General features: G+C 47.2%; 1 protein-coding gene across 1 annotated transcript in view; it reads left to right on the forward strand.

The window, feature by feature from the left end:
• The window catches only part of LOC137562978 (lathosterol oxidase-like), a 78,192-nt gene extending 65,949 nt beyond the window's left edge, over nt 1–12,243 (forward strand). Inside the window, exons 4-5 of the mRNA XM_068274856.1 lie at nt 4,405–4,505; nt 11,675–12,243. Coding sequence (XP_068130957.1) covers nt 4,405–4,505; nt 11,675–12,097 — 524 coding nt within the window. The 3' untranslated portion in view covers nt 12,098–12,243. The remainder of the gene's footprint in view (nt 1–4,404; nt 4,506–11,674) is intronic.
• The last annotated feature ends 8,212 nt before the right edge of the window (nt 12,244–20,455 follow it).

The raw sequence follows: 20,455 nt of genomic DNA on the forward strand, positions 1-20,455 counted from the left end.
AAAATAACCATAACATTTTTGTTTATACACTCCTTAATTACCTTATCTTGTGAGAACTATCGTCATTTGGAGTGTTTGACATTTGATATAGGGTCATTTCTGACGCAGTTAATTAAAAATGGACGTCACCAGCCATCTTGTCTGCTGGTTGACTTTTTTGCCCAGACATTGGCCTCAATTCACTAAGATCATGCTGGAGATAATAAGGCAAGAGAAAACTTACCTCCACATAAGAAAGAGTTATCTTATCTCTTCATTCCTTAAGTTACCTCCTCTGTAGTTATTTTACCTGCTCTGTAGTTAATTTACCTCCTCTGTAGTTATTTTCACACGCAGTTAATAAACAGCCTGTAGTTAACTCTGGAGTTATTTTAAGGATTGAAGAGTTAACTTAAAGACAGAAGAGTTAACTTTAGGTTTGCCTGAGGTAAAATGTTTCCTGAATACTACATGCCTTATCACCATGGTAACAACTCTAGAAGAGTTATTAAAGACAGGAGATAAGCTTAGTGAATTGAGGCCATTGAGACTAAACGGTGTCATTCATGACGCATTTCTGATATGTCCTTCTGCTAATTAGTTTGGAATGTGTCTGTACTTTCCCAGACATAACATTGGCCAGGTTGACACTGTAATAGCAATTTAAGGCTTATTGAAACATACAGGGCTTCTAATATACTTATTTAAATATAAAGCTTATTATATAATTCTTTTTAAAACAATTAATCATATAAGATATAATTGCACAATAAAATGTAATATAAAATCATTTTCTATATATTTGCCTTTCTCAAAGGAGTCATCAGGGGAACAAACATAAAATAAGTGGTACTTATCGGGGGCTTCCTCCAGCCCCAAGCTCCCAGGACGTCCCTCACTGCAGCTCTGCCCGCAGCCATTCGCCGCAGGTCCGTCCCGGTCCCCGGCAATGACGTCAGAGCGACCTCCAGGTCACTGTGTACTGCGCCTGCGCGAGCGGCGCAGTCAATCACCGCCACGTGGGCCGGCGCAGTCAATCACCGCCACGTGGGCCGTGGGCCGGAGTTCTGCGCCTGCGCAGTCCGCTCTGGCCCACATGGCGGTGTTTGACAGCGCCGCTCGCGCAGGCGCAGTACACAGCGACCTGGAGGGTGCTCTGACGTCATCGTCGGGGACCGGGACGTACCTGCGGCGAACTGCTGCGGGCAGAGCTGCGGAGAGGGACGTCCTGGGAGCTTGGGGCTGGAGGAAGCCCCCGGTAAGTACCACTTATTTTATGTTTGTTCCCCTGATGACTCCTTTAAGAAGATATAAATATAATATTTTCAACCGACAAATGTCAGTATTTCATCATGTAAATAACAAGCAGTATTAATAATATTAATTATAAGACTATGAAACCGCCAGGAGGCATAATTGTCCTAAATACGGGACAATAGAAAAAAACCTATTGACATTCCAGAATTTTTGATAAGACCTCCTAACCCAAACATTCATGTGGAACGCTTCTAATGTGGTTTGAAACTTTCACGGCAGAATCCACCATTTAAATGCATTTCAAAGTAATAGATTCTATTATATAGGGTTTAACAATAATTATTTATTTGGAAGGACTGTATAGATTATTAATATTTAGATTAACCTCCCTGGCGTTCTATTAAAATCGCCAGGGAGGCTGCGGGAGGGTTTTTTTTAAATTAAAAAAAAACTATTTCATGCAGCCAACTGAAAGTTGGCTGCATGAAAGCCCACTAGAGGGCGCTCCGGAAGCGTACTTTCGATCGCCTCCGGCAATCGAAAGTAACAAGATAGGCCGCAATGAGCGGCCTATCTTGTTTCGCTTTCCTCGTCGCCATGGCGACGAGCGGAGTGACGTCATGGACGTCAGTCGACGTCCTGACGTCAGAGCCGCCCGATCCAGCCCCTAGCGCCGGCCGGAACTGTTTGTTCCGGCTGCACTGGGCTCGGGCGGCTGGGGGGACCCTCTTTCGCCGCTGCACGCGGCGGATCGCCGCGGAGCGGCGGCGATCGGGCAGCACACGCGGCTGGCAAAGTGCCGGCTGCGTGTGCTGCTTTTTTCAGATTGAAAATCGGCCCAGCAGGGCCTGAGCGGCGACCTCCGGCGGCATACCCCGAGCTCAGCTCGGGATTACCGCCAAGGGGGTTAATAATATTTATGTGTAATAACTGAGCAAATGTATATAGGAGATTGCTTCAGTAGTGTGAGTTTTAAAAAGTGGGCGTGGTCATGACCGGATGAGGGCGGGGCTAACTGTAATTTAAAGTGAACCCAGGGGGAGAGTGATATGGTGGCTGCAATATTTATTTCCTTTTAAACAATTTTAGTTGCCTGGCAGCCCTGCTGATCTATTTGGCTGTAGTAGTGAACTGAATTACACCAGAAACAAGCATGCAGCTAATCTTGTCAGTTCTGACAATATTGTCAGAAACCCCTGACCTGCTGCATGCTTGTTCAGGGTCTATGGTTGAAAGAATTAGAGGCAGAGGACCAACACGGCAGCCAGGCAGCTGGTATTACTTAAAAGGAGATAAATATGGCAGCCTCAATATTATTCTCACCTCGGGTTCCCTTTAAAAGTGCAACGCAAAGACAGAGGGCCCAAGTTTTGGTGACCCTTTTCCCAGAAAATTCACATAATTGTGCAGGTTTTCTCAAGAAAATACACGTAATGTGAGCAGATTTTAACAAAAAACACGTCCAATGACCCCAATATGCACAATCGTTATCAGATATGGCCCCAATATGCACAATCGTTATCAGATATGGCCCCAATATGCACAATCGTTATCAGATATGGCCCCAATATGCACAATCGTTATCAGATATGGCCCCAATATGCACAATCGTTATCAGATATGGCCCCAATATGCACAATCGTTATCAGATATGACCCCAATATGCACAATCGTTATCAGATATGACCCCAATATGCACAATCGTTATCAGATATGGTCCCAATATGCACAATCGTTATCAGATATGGTCCCAATATGCACAATCGTTATCAGATATGACCCCAATATGCACAATCGGTAGCAGATATGGTCCCAATATGCACAATCGGTAGCAGATATGGCCCCAATATGCACAATCGGTAGCAGATATGGCCCCAATATGCACAATCGGTAGCAGATATGGCCCCAATATTCACAATCGGTAGCAGATATGGCCCCAATATGCACAATCGGTAGCAGATATGGCCCCAATATGCACAATCGGTAGCAGATATGGCTCCAATATGCACAATCGGTAGCAGATATGGCTCCAATATGCACAATCGGTAGCAGATATGGCTCCAATATGCACAATCGGTAGCAGATATGGCTCCAATATGCACAATCGGTAGCAGATATGGCTCCAATATGCACAATCGGTAGCAGATATGACCCCAATATGCACAATCCGTAGCAGATATGACCCCAATATGCACAATCGGTAGCAGATATGACCCCAATATGCACAATCCGTAGGAGATATGACCTCAATATGCACAATCCGTAGCAGATATGACCCCAATATGCACAATCCGTAGCAGATATGGCCCCAATATGCACAATCCGTAGCAGATATGGCCCCAATATGCACAATCCGTAGCAGATATGGCCCCAATATGCACAATCAGCATCACCTGAAAAAGAAAAGAAAAACCCATTTACTCACCTACAGCCAGAAGACCTTCTTTCCCGACCTCCTGTCCCGACCTCATTGTGGCGCGCAGCGCCCGCGCGCCCACGATCCTCTTCCTTCCCGACGTCACGACGAGACTTCCTGCCTGCATGCAGAGCAGGGCTACGGGAAAATGGCCGCCCGAAGCCATGCACTGCAGACTCGAAGTCTGCAGAACAGGGCTCCGGGCGGCCATCTTACCGTAGCCCTGCCTGCTGCTCCGTGCTGCCGCTGTGTGAACTGACTTGGCATCTTTTAGACGCCTGAAGTCAGTTCACTCCAGGGGGTGCTTTGGGGGTGCTTGGACATGTCTAGGGGGTGCTCGAGCACCCCCAAGCACCCCCCTGGCGCCGCCCCTGCGGACAGGGCTGGGACACTGTAAAAGTAACTGTTTCTGTGTGCAAAGTTCTCTGTGTAGAGGGAGATCCAGTTTTTTTCAATTGCTTTTTACTACCCCTCCGTGTATCCGGGGTCCGTGAAAACCTGCAAATCCAGACTCTCCGATCAGTTTTTCAACACGGATCCCCCGGATCGTCCACGGATCAATTTTTAAGGTGTGTGAAGATTGCCGCTATTTTTAACATTGGTATCTGTAGCTCTGGTTTTGGTCCGGGCCAAAAAACAGAGCCACGGATACGTTTCGTATACAAGCATGAACCGACCCTTACTTTTCATTAGTGCAGTTTTGATGGTGACTTGGCTCATATTGATTTGGCATGTTATGTTTGACCTTTCAGGCTGGCCTGGAGTGATCTTCAGTATGTTCTCCTTCCTTTTCTTCACTGACATGTGCATTTACTGGATCCACCGCTTCCTGCATCACAAACTCATCTATAAGGTAACCAAATCTGGTAGCACAGAGGAAGACTGGTGGAAGCACCAACCCAGCTGGTCTGATATGCAAATATTTTACACATCTGGACCTTACTGCTTAAAGTCAATGGGAATTAAAAAAAAAATCAGCCAGATACTTACCTATGGAGAGGGAAGGCTCTGGGTCCTATAGAGCCCTCTCCACTCCTGGTCCCCTGTTTGCAGTGGCAGCTCTCCGGTTTGAATCCCCTGCCATGGGGGACTTCGGATGTCTTTGTGAGCCGAGTGCTCCCGAAGACAGGCGGCGATGTACTGTGCCTGTGCGAGAGTTAGCGCTCACGCATGCGCAGTGAGGAGCCGCCCATCTTCGGGAGCACTGGGGCTCCCAAAGACTTCCAAAGCCTCTTTCGGCGGCAGATAGAGCAGTATTTGATCAAATTGGTGGAATGCTGCTACTGGGAGCCAGCGCTAGAATACAGGAACCAGGAGAGGAGCGGGAAGGTTCTATAGGACCAAGAGCTTTTCCTCTCCTTAGATAAGTAACTGGCTGTTTTTTTGTTCCCATTCACTTTAATGAGGGTGACACTGGAGTGGGCTTGTTTATCATTTCATGTATAGTGAATGGGTAGGACAAATCGACAAACAAAGTTGGGAAGCAGCTTGTCATAGTCCCGATGGACGCGGATAGCGGCGCGACCGCCGCGTCTGACGTCACGGTAACACCCGCCGTGGCGTCTCCGGGCCTACCGCGGGTTCAGGGAGGTCTGGCTTGTCCCAACTTCATTGTGAGCGTCTAGCTCACACGCGCGCGGAACGCAAGCGCATTTATGGCCGGAAAAGACCGGTCAGCGCCTGGCCGTTTCCAGGCTTCTGATTGGTCGGGCTCTGGGGGCGGCGTTGTGTGAGTAGGTGCAGTATTTAAAGACCTGTTTCGCATTTGCTCGCCGTCTGTTGTTGCTGAAACTTCACAGTGAAAGCTCTCAGACCTTAGTCAGATCCTTGTGTGTTTGATCCGGCAGGACCCTGGGGATTCACACTTAGCTCAGGATTATTATTATACTTCTATTGTTATTATTGTGTATGATTTTTTGCCTGTTTCTCTGACCACTCTCTTGCCTTACGATTCTGTTCTTCTGCCAATCTGATCTGTTGCCGACTATTGCCTGTTTACTGATTACGATTTTGCCTCATGATTCTGTACCGCTGCCTGACCGACCTGCTACCGACCTCACTTCTACGATCCACTCTCGGGTTAGTGATAGCCCCAGCCACCAAGGGCTATCACTTAGGAGTACTCCTGTTACTATTGTGCACCAAAATCACGTGTGATCACACTCTGAATAAAGTACTGACTAAAGTTCTGATAGAGCTCATTCTGATCTTCAGATACGCCACTGATCATTACACAGCTGTACTTGCACTAGATTCTTGGTGAAGATGGTCTGAATGGCTGTCTTTTCTGAAGATTATCTAGCATAGGTATGAGGCTTATGACCTCTAGACTGGGATAGGAAATTACATCGAAGCAGAATGTAAAGTGTGTAACTGAGGCGCCCTCAAACTGGTTAAGTAGCACGTACAACAGCTTTGCAGCTGTGTGAGGCTTGATCCTTATTTCCCAATCATTGGTAATCCTATACAATAAAACCTAACTGTCCCTGCGTCATCCACTTTCCCTGCCTGTCCTTCCAAAGCTTTTTTGTACTGCGCAGTGCAGACAGCCGTTGGGACGGGAGGTCGGTCCAGGGAGCAGGGCGGCCGGGTGCACGCCCGGCAGGTGCGCGCACGTGCTGACTGGTGGCGGTAATTTCTCTACCTAGAGCCCGTTTTAAAACGGGCTTAGGTAGACTAGTGATGCAATAAATCACAGCACAGCTTAGTCCTTCTGAATGCTTCTTACTGGTGTGTTCCACTGTGTCACCCCCTGTATATGCACTCAAGGTGCAATGAGATAAAAACAGGGATGCTCTCAGTGGTGATGTAAAATTCTTGTTTATTTTCTGGATAGAAGGCAAACCAGGTACAAGAGGTTACACTTACTTCAGGAGGGCCCTAATCCACTTAGCGTATTCACTTCCCACCCAATGTGGTACTCAGAACCCTCTATATGCGACCCTGGTGTATGCTGCCCGCTCTTGTCACTAGGGAGCATACAACAGGGTCGCATATAGCGAATACGCCTAAAAGGGGGTCCTAAGTGGATTAGGGCCCTCCTGAAGTAAGTGTGTAACCTCTTGTACCTGGTTTGCCTTTTATCCAGAAAATAAATATACAGGTGGTGACACAGTGGAACACACCAGTAAGGAGCATTCAGAAGGACTAACCTGCGCTGTGATTTATTGCAATATAGGAAATTACATGGCAATAGTTATTACATGTAAACCACATCCTCCCCCAGAGGATGCCATTCAGAGTGTTTCCCTAGTCTTCCTGTTGTGTTGGCTCTACTCAGCCTGGAAAATGTTTATACTGCCGCACATTTTATTACCCTGTAAGGAGCCTGTTTGGAAAGAAAGTAGCCACCTTAAATAAATAAATAAAGTACATGCTCAACTAAGCAGAGGGATCCCTTAGAGCAGGGGTCTCAAACTCACGGCCCGCGGGCCATTTGCGGCCCTCGATACAATATTTTGTGGCCCTCGCCGGCAAAAGCTTCCTTATAGTTCGCTTCAGTGCTCCCAAGTAATCCGCTGCATCCCCGCCACTAAACGAGGGCTGCAGAGCCCCCAAATCGCCCGGGGGGCAATCCGCCGGCATTTCCTGGAAGGGGCAGAGCTTTCAGCTTCAGTTCTGCCTCTCCTGACATCAATCGCCGCACGGATCGCCGCCTCTCCCCGCCCCTCTCTGTGAAGGAAGAGTGAGAGGGGCGGGCAGAGGCGGCGATGCACCGCGATTGTGAAATTCCTTATGCGGCCCAGCCTCATCCTGACTTTGCCTCCTGCGGCCCCCAGGTAAATTGAGTTTGAGACCCCTGCCTTAGAGCCTTCCCGGTCTTCCCTGTGTCCCCTCCAGGGATGAAATCCCGATAAAATTCAGATTAAATCCGAATGAGTTTCATTCGGATTTCATCCTCTAATTAGTGCACCTAATGCATCTTCTTTAACCCGTCCCACGGCGCATCCTCCACTGCGTTCCAAGTCGTATCACGTGACTACTACGCTTCCTCCTTCAGCCTGGAATGAGGAAGTGTTTGTAGTCACGTGACGCCGCTTTGAATGCAACGTGGGAAGCGCCGTGGGACGGGTTTAAGAAGAAGGCTGCTGGGTAAGTTTTACAGACCCCTTCCCCCCCCCCCCCACACACGCTCAGGTGCACTAATTAGAGGATGAAATCCGAAATGAAACTCATTCGGAAGAACCAAATTTTATCTGGAGCTCACCCCTGGTCCCCTCATTCCACCGCCAGGCTACCCGTTGCAGCGATCTGACTTTAATGTCAAAGAAGCCTTCAAGTCTCCTCTGAAGGCTTTGGAAGAACTCTGATCTCCAAGTACTTCCAAAGAGGAGCGGCTCTGTACTGCGCACGCACAAAGTAGATGCTCTACAGATTTATTGCAGGATTTGTATCAGCTGTAACAAATAAATATTTTTCTTTAAAGGTTATTATGCTGTTGCTTATCTTTCAGAACAGAGAGGAAGTTCTGAGTTCAAGTCCACTTTAACCCTTTCGGGACCAGCTGCCTAACCCCCCTTAACCACTTTAGGACAACTGTGGTAAACCCCACTAAAGACCAGGCCATTTTTCTGTTAGCAGGGCACTGCAGCTTTAAGGCCAAGCTGCAGGGCTGCGCAACACAGCACACAAGTTATTTCTCCCCCCCCCCCTTCTCCCCACCAACACAGCTCTCTGTTGGTGAGGTCTGATCGCCCCCCCCTTACTCCCCCCCCCCCCCCATAGCCCCCTCACCCCCAAGGTTTTATTTTTTTTATTATGAATATTTTTTTTCTTTTTTAATTACATTTCCCTATTTATTTATTTTTTTCCCTCCCTCCCTGCAGGCAGCCAATCATGGCGATCGGCTGTCATAGTCTTCAGCCTATGAGAGCTGATCGCTCTCTTGTGCCCCAGGGGGACAACCGTGTCACACGGCTGTCCCCAGTTCAGCACTGCTGCAGATCGCAGCGCTGTACTAACTGAAAAGATGGCGGTTTTGCCGCCTAACAGTCTCCCGAGCGGTGATCGCTGCTCGGAGACTGAAGGCGGGGCGGAGCTCCGCCTCCCAAGCAGGAGATACACGCGCAGCCTGCGCTCGATCTCCTGCAGTAGCCGGCTCCAGGACTTGATGCCAATTGGCGTTAGGCGGTCCTGGGGCTGCCGCTGCGGCCATGCCTATTGGCGTGGGCCGGTCTTAGGGTAGTTAAAGGACTTACGAGGCCAGGAAATCAGAAAAAAAAAAAAAAAAAAGTTAGCTACCTGCTTCAGCTTGTCAGGCACGGAGGACGCTGTCCGCGCCCTCCATGCCGTTCCGCCGGGTCCCCGCCGCTCACTAGCCCCCGTAACGGTCCCCGACCGCGCGGCCCGGGTCGGGCTCTCCAGCCTGTACAAACATGGCGGCCAGAGCTGGCCGCGGCTGCGCAGTACGCATAGCTGCGAGAGCGGCTGCGCAGCTGTAAGGCCAACCCCCGATCCACGCTACTGTTACGTGGATCGGGGGGTTTGGCCTTAGAGCTGCGCAGCTGCACTCGCGGCTATGCATACTGCGCAGCCGCAGCCAGCACCGGCCGCCATGTTTGTACAGGCTGGAGAGCCCGACCCGGGCCGCGCGGTCGGGGACCGTTAGGGGGGCTAGTGAGCGGCGGGGACCCGGCGGAACGGCACGGAGGGCGCGGACGGCGTCCTCCGTGCCTGACAAGCTGAAGCAGGTAGCTAACTTTTTTTTTTTTTTTTCTGAATTCCTGGCCTCGTAAGTCCTTTAAGGACTAGACGATTTTGCATGGGGGGTGTGTTTGGGGGGGGGGGGGGGGGGTTCCTCATTATTATTGCACTAAGTCTACATCAGTGGCGTAGCTAGGGTGTTTGACACTTGGTGCGGATAATTTACCGATACCCCCCCCCCCCCCCAAAAAAAAAGCGAAGTGCGCAGCTGCAAAAAAAACTGGTGTGGACATGACATCACATGGGTGGGAGTAACTGTAATGTAACTAACAATAAGGCAGTGGGCTAATATAGGTAGCCAGAATAGTTGCCCCCAGCATAGGTTAGATAGGTAGGTGCCCCCAGTATAGGTTAGTTAGGTAGGTGCCTCCAATATAGGTAGCCAGTATAGTTGCCACCAGTATAGGCTACCAAGGTAGGTAGGTGCCCCCAATACAGGTTAGATAGGTAGGTGCCCCAGTATAGATTACATAGGTAGCTGTCCCCAGTATAGGTTAGATAGGTAGGTGCCTCCAGTATAGGTTAGATAGGTAGCTGCCCCCAGTATAGGTTAGATAGGTAGCTGCCCCCCAGCATAGGTTAGATAGGTAGCAGCCCCCCAGTATAGGTTAGATAGGTAGCAGCCCCCCAGTATAGATACACACACACACACACACACACACACACACCACACACACACACCACACACACACACATCCTGCAAACTCTCCTCTCCTGTACATCTCCTGGTGGGTGCACTATGGCTGCTGTCTGCATGTTGTCTCGGGGAAGCTCCAGCCTCAGATTACACTCAGTGTTGGCAGCTATGGGGTTACTCTGCCTCACATCAGACACTAATGCCTCACAGACTTGCACCGTAGTTTTCCAGCACTTCTGAGCTGCTGAGAAGCAGCCAGCAGTACTCGTGCAGTCTGTGGAGGTCTGTACATAGTAAACACAGAGCGGAGGGTAACTGTACTTTACATGGCCCTGTTAGGATACACAGCTTCTCCACTTCCTCATAAGTTGTATGTGCTGTGCAGCCAGCCAATCACTATGCGGCTTCACTCCCTGCAAGGTGATTGGCTGGCTGTACGGCTCATGCAACTGTTAAGGAAGTGGAGTGAAGAAGCCGTGTATCATAACAGGACGACTCAGTAAAGTCTAATTACCCTCCGCTTTGTTTATTATCTACCGACCACCCCCCCTCCTCCAAGCTGCAATCACCCTGACCTCCTAGCTGCCCTGCCACTGCAGCTGAGCTGCACAACATGCGGGGACACCCAGAACTATTGGGGAGACCACCTGGGGGGTCTAGCAGGGTCGGGGGCCCCAGGGCAAATGAGCGCACCCCCTCTAAGGGGGCTGGGGTCACCCCACCTGGTGCAGGTCGCACCCCCGTCACGACGCTACTGGTCTACATCAAAGTTATTTCTGTTGCTACATACCTGTATTGGAAGAATTTGTAAATCCGCAAGGAGCTTCTTACAGAGATTTTTCTCCTTCTCCTGTATATGCAAAAAGGACGCTACTCCCAATTATACTATTACTGGTGTGTTTGGGGGGGTACAGGCAGCCAGATCCCTGGTAGGGCTAAGCTGGGTATGGTGTCCCCCATATTCCAGGCAGCCTTTACTCAACTCCCAGGCTCCAGCAATGAGCAGATGTGGATCCATCTGCTCTCGCCGGCTTCCCCGTCTTGACGTTAAGTTCCAGGTTGCGACTTGATGATGTCATCAAGCTGGGACCCGACACTTTCGTCAGATCGAGTGGGGATGCCAGAGCGGAGGGGAGCGCCGATTGCCGGGGGAACATCAGGAAGGTAAGTGGATCATCTTCTTCCCCCTCTCCTACCAATACAACTCTAACAGTGATTACTACGATCCGCAGGTGAAAGTAGTGATCACGTGATCAGGAGCCACTCGCGATGGCTCCTGATCACTGAGGGAAGATGTCAGCTGTCATATGACAGCTTAATCTCCCCTCTTGGGTGCGCACGATCGCGTCGGGTAAGGAAACTGCGGGTGGCGTAAATCCTACGCGCATCAGCCTAGGGCAGCAACAAGTGTGGTGTATGATTTACATACGGCGGTCCCAGAACAGTTAAGGGTAGCTCTGTCTGTCATGCTTGCCCTAAGGCAATAGGTAGCCCTAGCATGTTACATGGTACTGGCTACGTTTAAGGTCAGTGGAGGTGAGGATAGGATTAATATGGTAGCCCTAGCGATCACACACTTAAATGTAATATTTCCAAAGTTTTCTTTCTACATGATCAGTTTTTAAAGAATACAAAAATTGCAAGATTACCTTTTGTCTTTAAAAATTACTCTTCTGTTTCAGACTATCCACAAACCTCACCACAAGTGGAAAGTGACTTCACCATTTGCTAGCCACGCCTTCCATCCCATCGACGGCTTTCTGCAGAGTCTTCCATATCACATTTACCCTTTTCTCTTTCCCTTACACAAGATCACTTACCTAGTCCTCTTCATCTTCGTCAACCTCTGGACAGTTTCCATCCATGACGGTGATTACCGTGTGCCAAAAGCTCTGGAAAGCATAATTAATGGTGCTGCACATCACACTGACCACCACTTGTACTTTGACTATAACTTCGGGCAATACTTCACCCTCTGGGATAAAATAGGGGGTTCCTACAAGAACCCCTCGGCTTTGGAAGGAAATGGACCGCATGACCTTTGCCGTAAGCTGAAAACGGACAAAAACCTTGATGGAAACAAAATTGATAAAAAGAGCGACTAAGGGCTCAATTCACTAAGCGGTTTTCATTTCTGGAGACATTTGCTTATGGTTTTTAACTGAGGTGTATTCACTAAGTAGTTTGTTCTTATTTTACAGACAGTGGTGTTAAAATAAAGTTCTTAAAGGGACACCGAGCAGTGCAGAAACTATGGAAAGATGCATATCATTTTAAAGCTCTCTTTCTCCTCTTTCCAATGATATATAAACCGCCGCCCTACGCCTTTTAGGCTGCATTTCCACTTGTGCGGTGGGAATCGTAGTGGGAAAAATTTGCATGCTGATGCAAATTTCACATGCGGGTCTATGCCAATTTTCATGCGAATTCGCATGGATGACGATGTATGCGAATTTAACCATGGCAGTGCTGGTGTGATTTTCCATTGTTTCTATACGAATTCGCATGAAAATTTGCATACCCAAACCGCATGCGAATTTCCTATTAAATACTTTGTATGCGATTCACATAGCGATATGCAAATTCTGATGGCTCTGCACAGAAAAACGCAAAGGAATCCTGACAAGTGGAAACAGACCCATTCACTTGTATTGCTATGCAAATTCGCATACATGGCCGGATTTCAGGCAAGGCCACATAGGCCATGGCCTAGGGCACCAGGAAAGCAAGGGGCAGGCTGGAGGCAGAAGGGTGGTAGTAGCAGTTAGCCTGCTGAACATTTGTTCTGCTACACAGAGTTTGCACATAGCGGTGGGTGGCTACCAACAGCCAGATCTGGCAATCAGGGGATGAAGGGGCAGCAAAGGGCACTTACAGGGATTTCCGAGCTGCCTGTCTCTTACTAAATGTGCCAAGGAGCTTACAATCTAATCCCTGCCATGATGTCACTAACTGTCCTCAGAGGATCTTATAATTTTATCCCAGCCATCACTTCACCAATTGTCCTCAGAGGAGCCTACAATCTGAACCCTGCCATGTTGGGGGGGGGGGGGGGTTAGTATACTGTTGTCAGGGGGCAGCTGGTGATAGTGGGCCTAGGGTGGTAACAAGTACAAATCCAGCCCTGTTCGCATGCGAAAAACGCATGCAAATTCGCGATAGTGGAAATGGGCCTTAGTTTTCGCTATTTTCGCAATTGAAATTGCCGCGGCCGCGATTTCGATCGCGAAAATAGAGAAAACTAAAAGGCGTAGGGTCGCGGTTTAGGTGTCTCCAGAAAGAGGAGAAAGAGAGTTCTAAAATTATATCCATCTTTCCATAGTTACATTGTATTACACAGGTCGATTTTTTTTCCCAAAGTCAGCAGCTCCATTCAGCAGAAAAAGTCGCCCTGTGTAATACAGTGTAACTATGTAAAGATGGATATCATTTTAAAGCTCTCTTTCTCCTAGCGAAAACTAAAAGGCGTAAGGCGGCGGTTTATATATCATTGCAAAGAGGAGAAAGAGAGCTTTAAAATGATATGCATCTTTCCATAGTTTCTGCACTGCTCGGAGTCCCTTTAAAATACAGACAGAATTAATAAAATAAATCATGTACCCTTTATTTTAAAGCAAGGAGTCCATGCACCTTTGCCATGTTATGTGGTATTAACGTTTAAGCCTGTTTTCATGTATTACCTCTTTCAACCTGTTCTTATTTTACCTCCTCTGTGAATAGGAAGAATTGTTCAATTTGAAATGGAAACTTTTGAGCCTATTTTATACATTTTAAAAGACTACAAAGAAAGATAAGTGCCTGTGCAATTTCTCTAGGTGTATTTCTACCATGGACAAGGTAAATCAATAGTAGGAGGCGCCCTTGTTGTGTTGTCTGCAAGTAGGCATATATATGAAATATATAATAGAAAAGGTATTCGGTTGTTCTCCTACCTTAGGAATGGACACTCCACTCGGTAGGATAGATGAAATTGTTTATTGGTGGTAAGCACTTAGGACAACGCGTGGGCGCCCAGGATATCCACCTCAATATAAAGCACTATACTTGACCTGATGAAGCGGTTCATGCCGCGAAACGCGTTGTCCTAAGTGCTTACCACCAATAAACAATTTCATCTATCCTACCGAGTGGAGTGTCCATTCCTAAGGTAGGAGAACAACCGAATACCTTTTCTATTATATATTTCATATATATGCCTACTTGCAGACAACACAACAAGGGCGCCTCCTACTATTGATTTACCCTGAGTTTAACATCCCACATAGTGGGCGTGTTATTTTTGCCACAATTCGTGGCAAAATAAGTTTTTTGTTTCAAAGGAGCTGCGACCATCCATCCCAAAGACCGAGTGGGGACGGGCTTTCCCCACATGCGCATCTGAGTGGTTGCCTCTCCAAGCAACCCACACTTGTGAGTAGTATTACTTGAATATTCTACCCAGATTGCAAAGATAATACACTATAGGGGCTCCCGGTGTCTCTGTGGTTTTTTCTTTTTTCTACATAGCATCTACCATGGACAGCTCTGGAAGATTTTAGTGATGTGGAACTAGTTAATACATTTTGATTTCCCAGCATGCAAGAGTCAGTCCTTGTATGTGTGCATGTGGCAGAAGGGCCTGATCACACACAGCTCATTATGCCATACAGAGCGAAAGAGGAGAATAATCAGGCACTGCAACTAAGACCCTGTTTATACTTAGGGCTTGATTCACTAAACCGCAATAACTCAGATATCCCACCTTATCAAAGTTAACACTACTTATCAGAGTAACATAGCGAGCACTACGAACTTATGCCTGCTAGTTGGCAATGGCAATCATCCTGCCCTGAGCCCCTGCGGGTTCGTAGTGCTCGCTCTGGTACTCTGATAAGGCGTATTAACTTTCATAAGGTGTGATATCTTTGATAAGGTGTGATATTTGAGTTATCACGGTTTAGTGAATCAAGCCTCTAATCAGTTGCTCTCAATTATAACTGAAAAGACAACTGATTTGCAAAGTAATGGCCATGTTTTCCTATGGCACAGTTCACACTTAATGCGTTTTAACTGAAGTGTTTTTCACAATGCACTGCTATGGAGAAGAAAAAAAACGCATACTGACTGATTACGTGTAAACGGGACCTTAACCTCCTTAGCAGTATAATTATTTTCAGATTTTAGGGTCTAAGCAGTGCAAACACCCTACAAGCAGGAAAAAATTGTGCTGCTAGATGGATTTGCGGCAGCTTCTGCACGTAATCACCTCCCATGGATCCAGCTCTGCAATGCTCCCTTCGTCCACTAGGAAGCAGCCTACCCCTATATGGAAGACACAACGACATGACAACACTATGGAAAATTGTATACTCACCTATCTGTAATTTTCCTTTCCTGATGCATCCATGGCAGCACATTGGGTAGTGGTTTCGCTCCCACTACCTCATTGGACCAGTGAATATTTAAATTAGTTCAAGAGGAGGAGCTCGCTTTTTTTGTAACTTTCAAACTCACCGAATATGGGTGGGACCCATGTGCTGCCATGGATGCATCAGGAAAGGAAAAATAACTGATAGGTGAGTATACAATTTTCCGTATTCCTTATGCCTCCATTGCAGCACATTGGGATCTAACTAGTAAATGAAAAAGGGAGGGAGTCAAAGGTATGCTTCAAACAGAGAAAAGAAAATTTATTTCATAAGCTAGACATAGATGAAGAGATCACAGCTCTCCCAAACTCAAGAGACGTTGATGCTGATACATCCACTTTATAGTGAGATATGAATGTGTTTATCGTTGACCAATTTGCCGCCTGGCAAATTTTCGATACGGAGACGTTCGAGTATGCTGCCCAGGAAGATGACACACTTCTGGTTGAATGCGCCCTAACGACCTCCGGTGGTTGTAAGTTAATAAGCCTGTAAGATGATTGTATGGTCTTAACCAGCCATGATGCTATAGTCCTGGAGGTAGCTGCTTGACCCTTTCTGTAGCCTGCAGGAATCACGAATAGATTATCTGTTTTTCGTATTGGCTCTGTTGCTGCAATATACTGTGTCAAGGTTCTGGCCACGTCCAAGGTGTGTATAGGAGAGTCAGAATTCTCCCTAAATACTGGCAGAGACATCTCTTGGTTTATATGATAAGTTTTTGCAACTTTTGGCAGAAAGTGATCCACTGGCCTCAGTTGTACTCGATCATGAAAAAAGAGTAAGTATGGCTCTCTGCAGCTCAAGGCTCCTAGTTCTGACACCCTACGGGCTGAAGTTATTGCCACCAAGAAGCAAGCTTTTAAAATCAGGTTCCATAGGGAACAGTCCTGTAATGGCTCAAAAGGATTTCCAGTTAGGTAGCTTAGTACTATCGGGAGGTCCCACTGTGGATATACGACTTTCTTTGGAGGTTTTATTTTGATGACCGCCAGCATAAACTGCTTCACCAAGGGGTGAAGAGACCATCTAAAATCTGTTAACACAGAAATTGCTGAAATTTGTACTCTGATAGCGCTGTAGCTAAGGCCCTTTTCGACTCCTGATTGTAGAAAAGCTAGAAGCTGTTGTGCCTCCGGATGTAATGGGTCAAAAGCTGCGGAGGCTGCAAACTCTCTAAACTTATCCCAGATGTTATGATAAGTTCTATTGGTAGAAGGTCTTCTAGCTTGGAGTAGGGTATTGATTACTTGCGGATTACAACCTAAGTTTTCCAGTTTCCTCCTCTCAACCTCCATACCATCAAGTTGAGCCGGTCTGGGTTGGGATGACGAAGCGGACCTTGCGACAAATTCTCTTTGACCGGTATTGGAACTGGACTGTGTGTTGACATCAGAAGTAGTAATGGGAACCATGGACGTCTCGGCCAATTCGGAATCACGGCCTGTACTATGACTTCTTCCTGTTGTAACCTCTTGAGGAACTTGTAGATCATCGGAACAGGAGGAAAGATATATGCCACCTGAAAGTCCCATGGAACTGTCAGTGCATCCACTGGTTCTGAGCCCGGAGATTGGTATCTCGAAAAAAACCTCGGCAATTTCGCATTCTTGTGGGATGCCATCAGGTCTATCTCCGGTTTCTCCCATATCGAGCATATCCTGCTGAAGGTCCTGTGATCTAATGACCACTCGTTGTTGTCCAGAATTTCTCTGCTTAAATAGTCTGCTTCTGTGTTTAGTACTCCTGGGTTATACACCGCCTTGAGTGATGCCAGATTCTCTTCCGCCAGCTGAAAGATCTGATCTGTAATGTTCATCAGAATTTGACTGTGTGTACCCCCTTGCCTCTGTATGTGGGCCACTGCTGTCATATTGTCTATCCTCAACAGACAGTGTCTGTGTTGAATCTGACTGAGGAAAGTCTGTAGGGCGTATAGGACTGCTTTTAGTTCTAGCAGATTTGATGATTGGGATGTTGAATCCATGTCCCAGAGACCCTGAGCTACTAGGCCTCTGCAGGTCGCTCCCCAGCCCCTTTTGCTCGCGTCCGTTGTGATTATAACAGGTGGGTCTGGCGTAATTTGAACGTGCCCGTGGATGAAACAGTCGGACATCCACCAAGACAGGCTGTCCCTCATCTTTCTGGAGACTAGTATGCGCTGTTCCATACTTTCCTTGTTCCATTGCTGCAGGAACCCCATTTGGAAGCCCCGGATGTGCCAGTGTGACCATGGCAGCATAGGAATGGTCACTGAAAGAGTTCCAAGCAACCTGAGGCATTCCCTTGCTGTTCTCCAATTCCGATCTATTGTCGACTGTACCCGCTGCTGAATTATTGAATTTTTTTCTTCCGGGATGGATATCGAGTTTTCCCGTGTTTGGAATCGGGCCCCCAGGAAAACCATGTCTTTGCTTGGTTCTAGTTGGCTTTTTTCTTCGTTTATTAACCAACCGAATTTTATCAGAGTCTGAAGAAGAATCTGTCTGTGTTTTAGGAGACTTTCTCGACTTTCAGCCAGCAATAAAATGTCGTCCAGATAATGGTAGACGCGTAGGCTCTGTACCCTTAGTGTGGCAATAACTGAGACAAGGATCTTTGTAAAAGTTCTTGGTGCCGTTGATATGCCAAAAGGTAGACATCGGAACTGGCAATGAAGATTTCCCACTCCGAACCTGAGATATTTCTGTAAGTCTGTTCTTATCGGCACATGTAGATACGCATCTTGGAGATCTACTGATAGTAACCAATCTTTGTGGGAGACTGCCTGAATTATAGACTTTAACAATTCCATTTTGAAGCTGTCTAGGTTGATAAAGCGATTCAGCTTCTTCAGGTCCAGTACAGGGCGCAACTTTCCTGACTTTTTCTGAACCAAGAACAGAGGGGAGTAGAACCCCTGTCCTCTGTGTTCCCAAGGAACTGGTGATATGGCCTGTTTTTGAATCAACTCCTCTAGATAGGAGAATAAGATGAGTCTCTTTGGTTTGGAGTCTGGAATCCTTGTCGGGATGAAAGTATTTGGTGGAGTCTTTTTGAAAGTCCAGGAGTGGCCGACAGATATTGTCCTGTTTACCCAACATGAGTTTATTTCTGACCTCCACACCTTGCTGAAAGATTTTAGATGTGTTCCAACTGGTGTGTCCTGGACGAGCAAAATGTCAAAAAGACTTCTTTTGGTTACTCGTGGGGCCTGCTGACTTCTGCTTGGTTAAGGCTTGTAAGGTGCCTTGCGTGCTCTTCCAATTCTTCCTGAAATTTTTGCCTGGCCGGTAAGATCTGGCATTTCTATATCTGTGCTGTTGCTGAGAATTAGGGGGATTCTGTCTTGTTGGACGTCTGTCTTGGGGTAGTAGACCAGATTTTCCCCCTGTTACTTTGGAAATGGCTGTATCCATTTTCTCCCCGAAAAATGATTTTCCATCAAATGGATTACACCAGGCTTGTCTGGAGTTCGGGTCGGCTGACTATGACTTCAACTAAAGTGCTCTTTTCGCTGTTACAGAATACAGCATGGACCGTGATGCACATCTTACAACGTCAAAGGCTGCTTCTCCTATAAAATCAGCTGACAATTTAAGATCTTCCAAGGCTGAGACAATTGCATCTTTGTCAATATCTGAATTTATGGCCGCTTCAATGTTGTCTGTCCATGACCTGACCGCCTTCCCTACTGCGGCCAGAGCAACCGCTGGCTTGCAGGGGCCTCCCGCTGCCAAATATGACTTCTTGAGGTCTAGATCTGCCTTCCTCAAAAGAACATCTCTGAATGAAATACAATCATCCAGTGGTAAGGTCATATATTTCGCCAGTCTTATCACGGAAGCGTCTGTCACAGGGGCGTTATCTAATGGTTTAGATTCTTCAGTTGGCAAAGGGTACAGCTTTGAAAGCCTATTGGCTAGAGGAGGTTTTTCCTCCATTTTCAGCCATTCTTCTTTCATCACGTCTTCCATTTCCGTTAAGAAAGGAAAGGACTCTTGTCTTATTGAGGTGTGTGTAATATCCCCTCTATTCCCTTCATTTTGAAGTCCCTTCTTCAGGGTCATCATCAGATTCCTACTGTATGGCTTCCTTTACCGATTTCACAAATGGTGGCACTAAAGCAAAGTCAAATTGTAACGATCGGTGTAACACAGAGAGGGTCTGATTACCGGTGAACTGCAGTATCACCGAGAATACAGAATATACCCAATTATTGATGATCTGCAGTATCACCGATAATCAGATATATCTACTAACCTCTGGACACCTGAGTTATTAAGTGAGTGTAAAGTGCAACAGCAATACCTTGAGTACTGCACAGAAGTATGTTCCTTCCGTTGGCCTAGACTCTCCCGGGGAAGGAGCTCGGCTAAGAGTAGGAAGGACAGAGTGTGAGTGACACCAGTGAGAAGGTGTCACTAACAGGTCTGGGAACTGCCTCTAACAGTAAGGCCAGTTCTCGAGGTCGGCAAGCCAGGTCGTTAACACACAGACAGATAAGGTACAGATTCAGGAGACAGATACGGAATCCGATAAACAGGCAGGGTTTGGCAACAGAGTATCAGAATTGCAGGGTACAGAATCAGGAGGCAAATACAGAGTCCAAGAACGAGCAGAATTTTTGGCAACAGGAAATCAGAACTAGCAAGGTACAGGATCAGAGTTCAGAGGCATAGTCAGGCAGACAGAAGGTCATAATAATCCGATAATAATAATCCAAACATTTGTATAGCGCTTTTCTCCTGTCGGACTCAAAGCGCTCAAGAGCTGCAGCCACTAAAGACGCGCTCAAGAGGCCACCCTGCAGTGTTAGGGAGTCTTGCCTTGAACTCCTTACTGAATAGGTACTGACCCTAGCCAGGATTCGAACCCTGGTCTCCCATGTCAAAGGCAGAGCCCTTAACCAGTACTCTATCCAGCCATAACAAATAATACAATTCAATATTCCTAATGCTAAGGTGTGAGCTCCTTGATGTCAACACCTTTGGAAACTATGCTAGAACACAGATACAGACAAGGTCTGAGTGCTACCACGTAGTGATCGCAACGCCAGACACCAGAGAAATGACC

Source organism: Hyperolius riggenbachi, chromosome 3 (assembly GCF_040937935.1).
Source record: "Hyperolius riggenbachi isolate aHypRig1 chromosome 3, aHypRig1.pri, whole genome shotgun sequence".
In the NCBI taxonomy this organism is placed as follows: Eukaryota; Metazoa; Chordata; class Amphibia; order Anura; family Hyperoliidae; genus Hyperolius; species Hyperolius riggenbachi.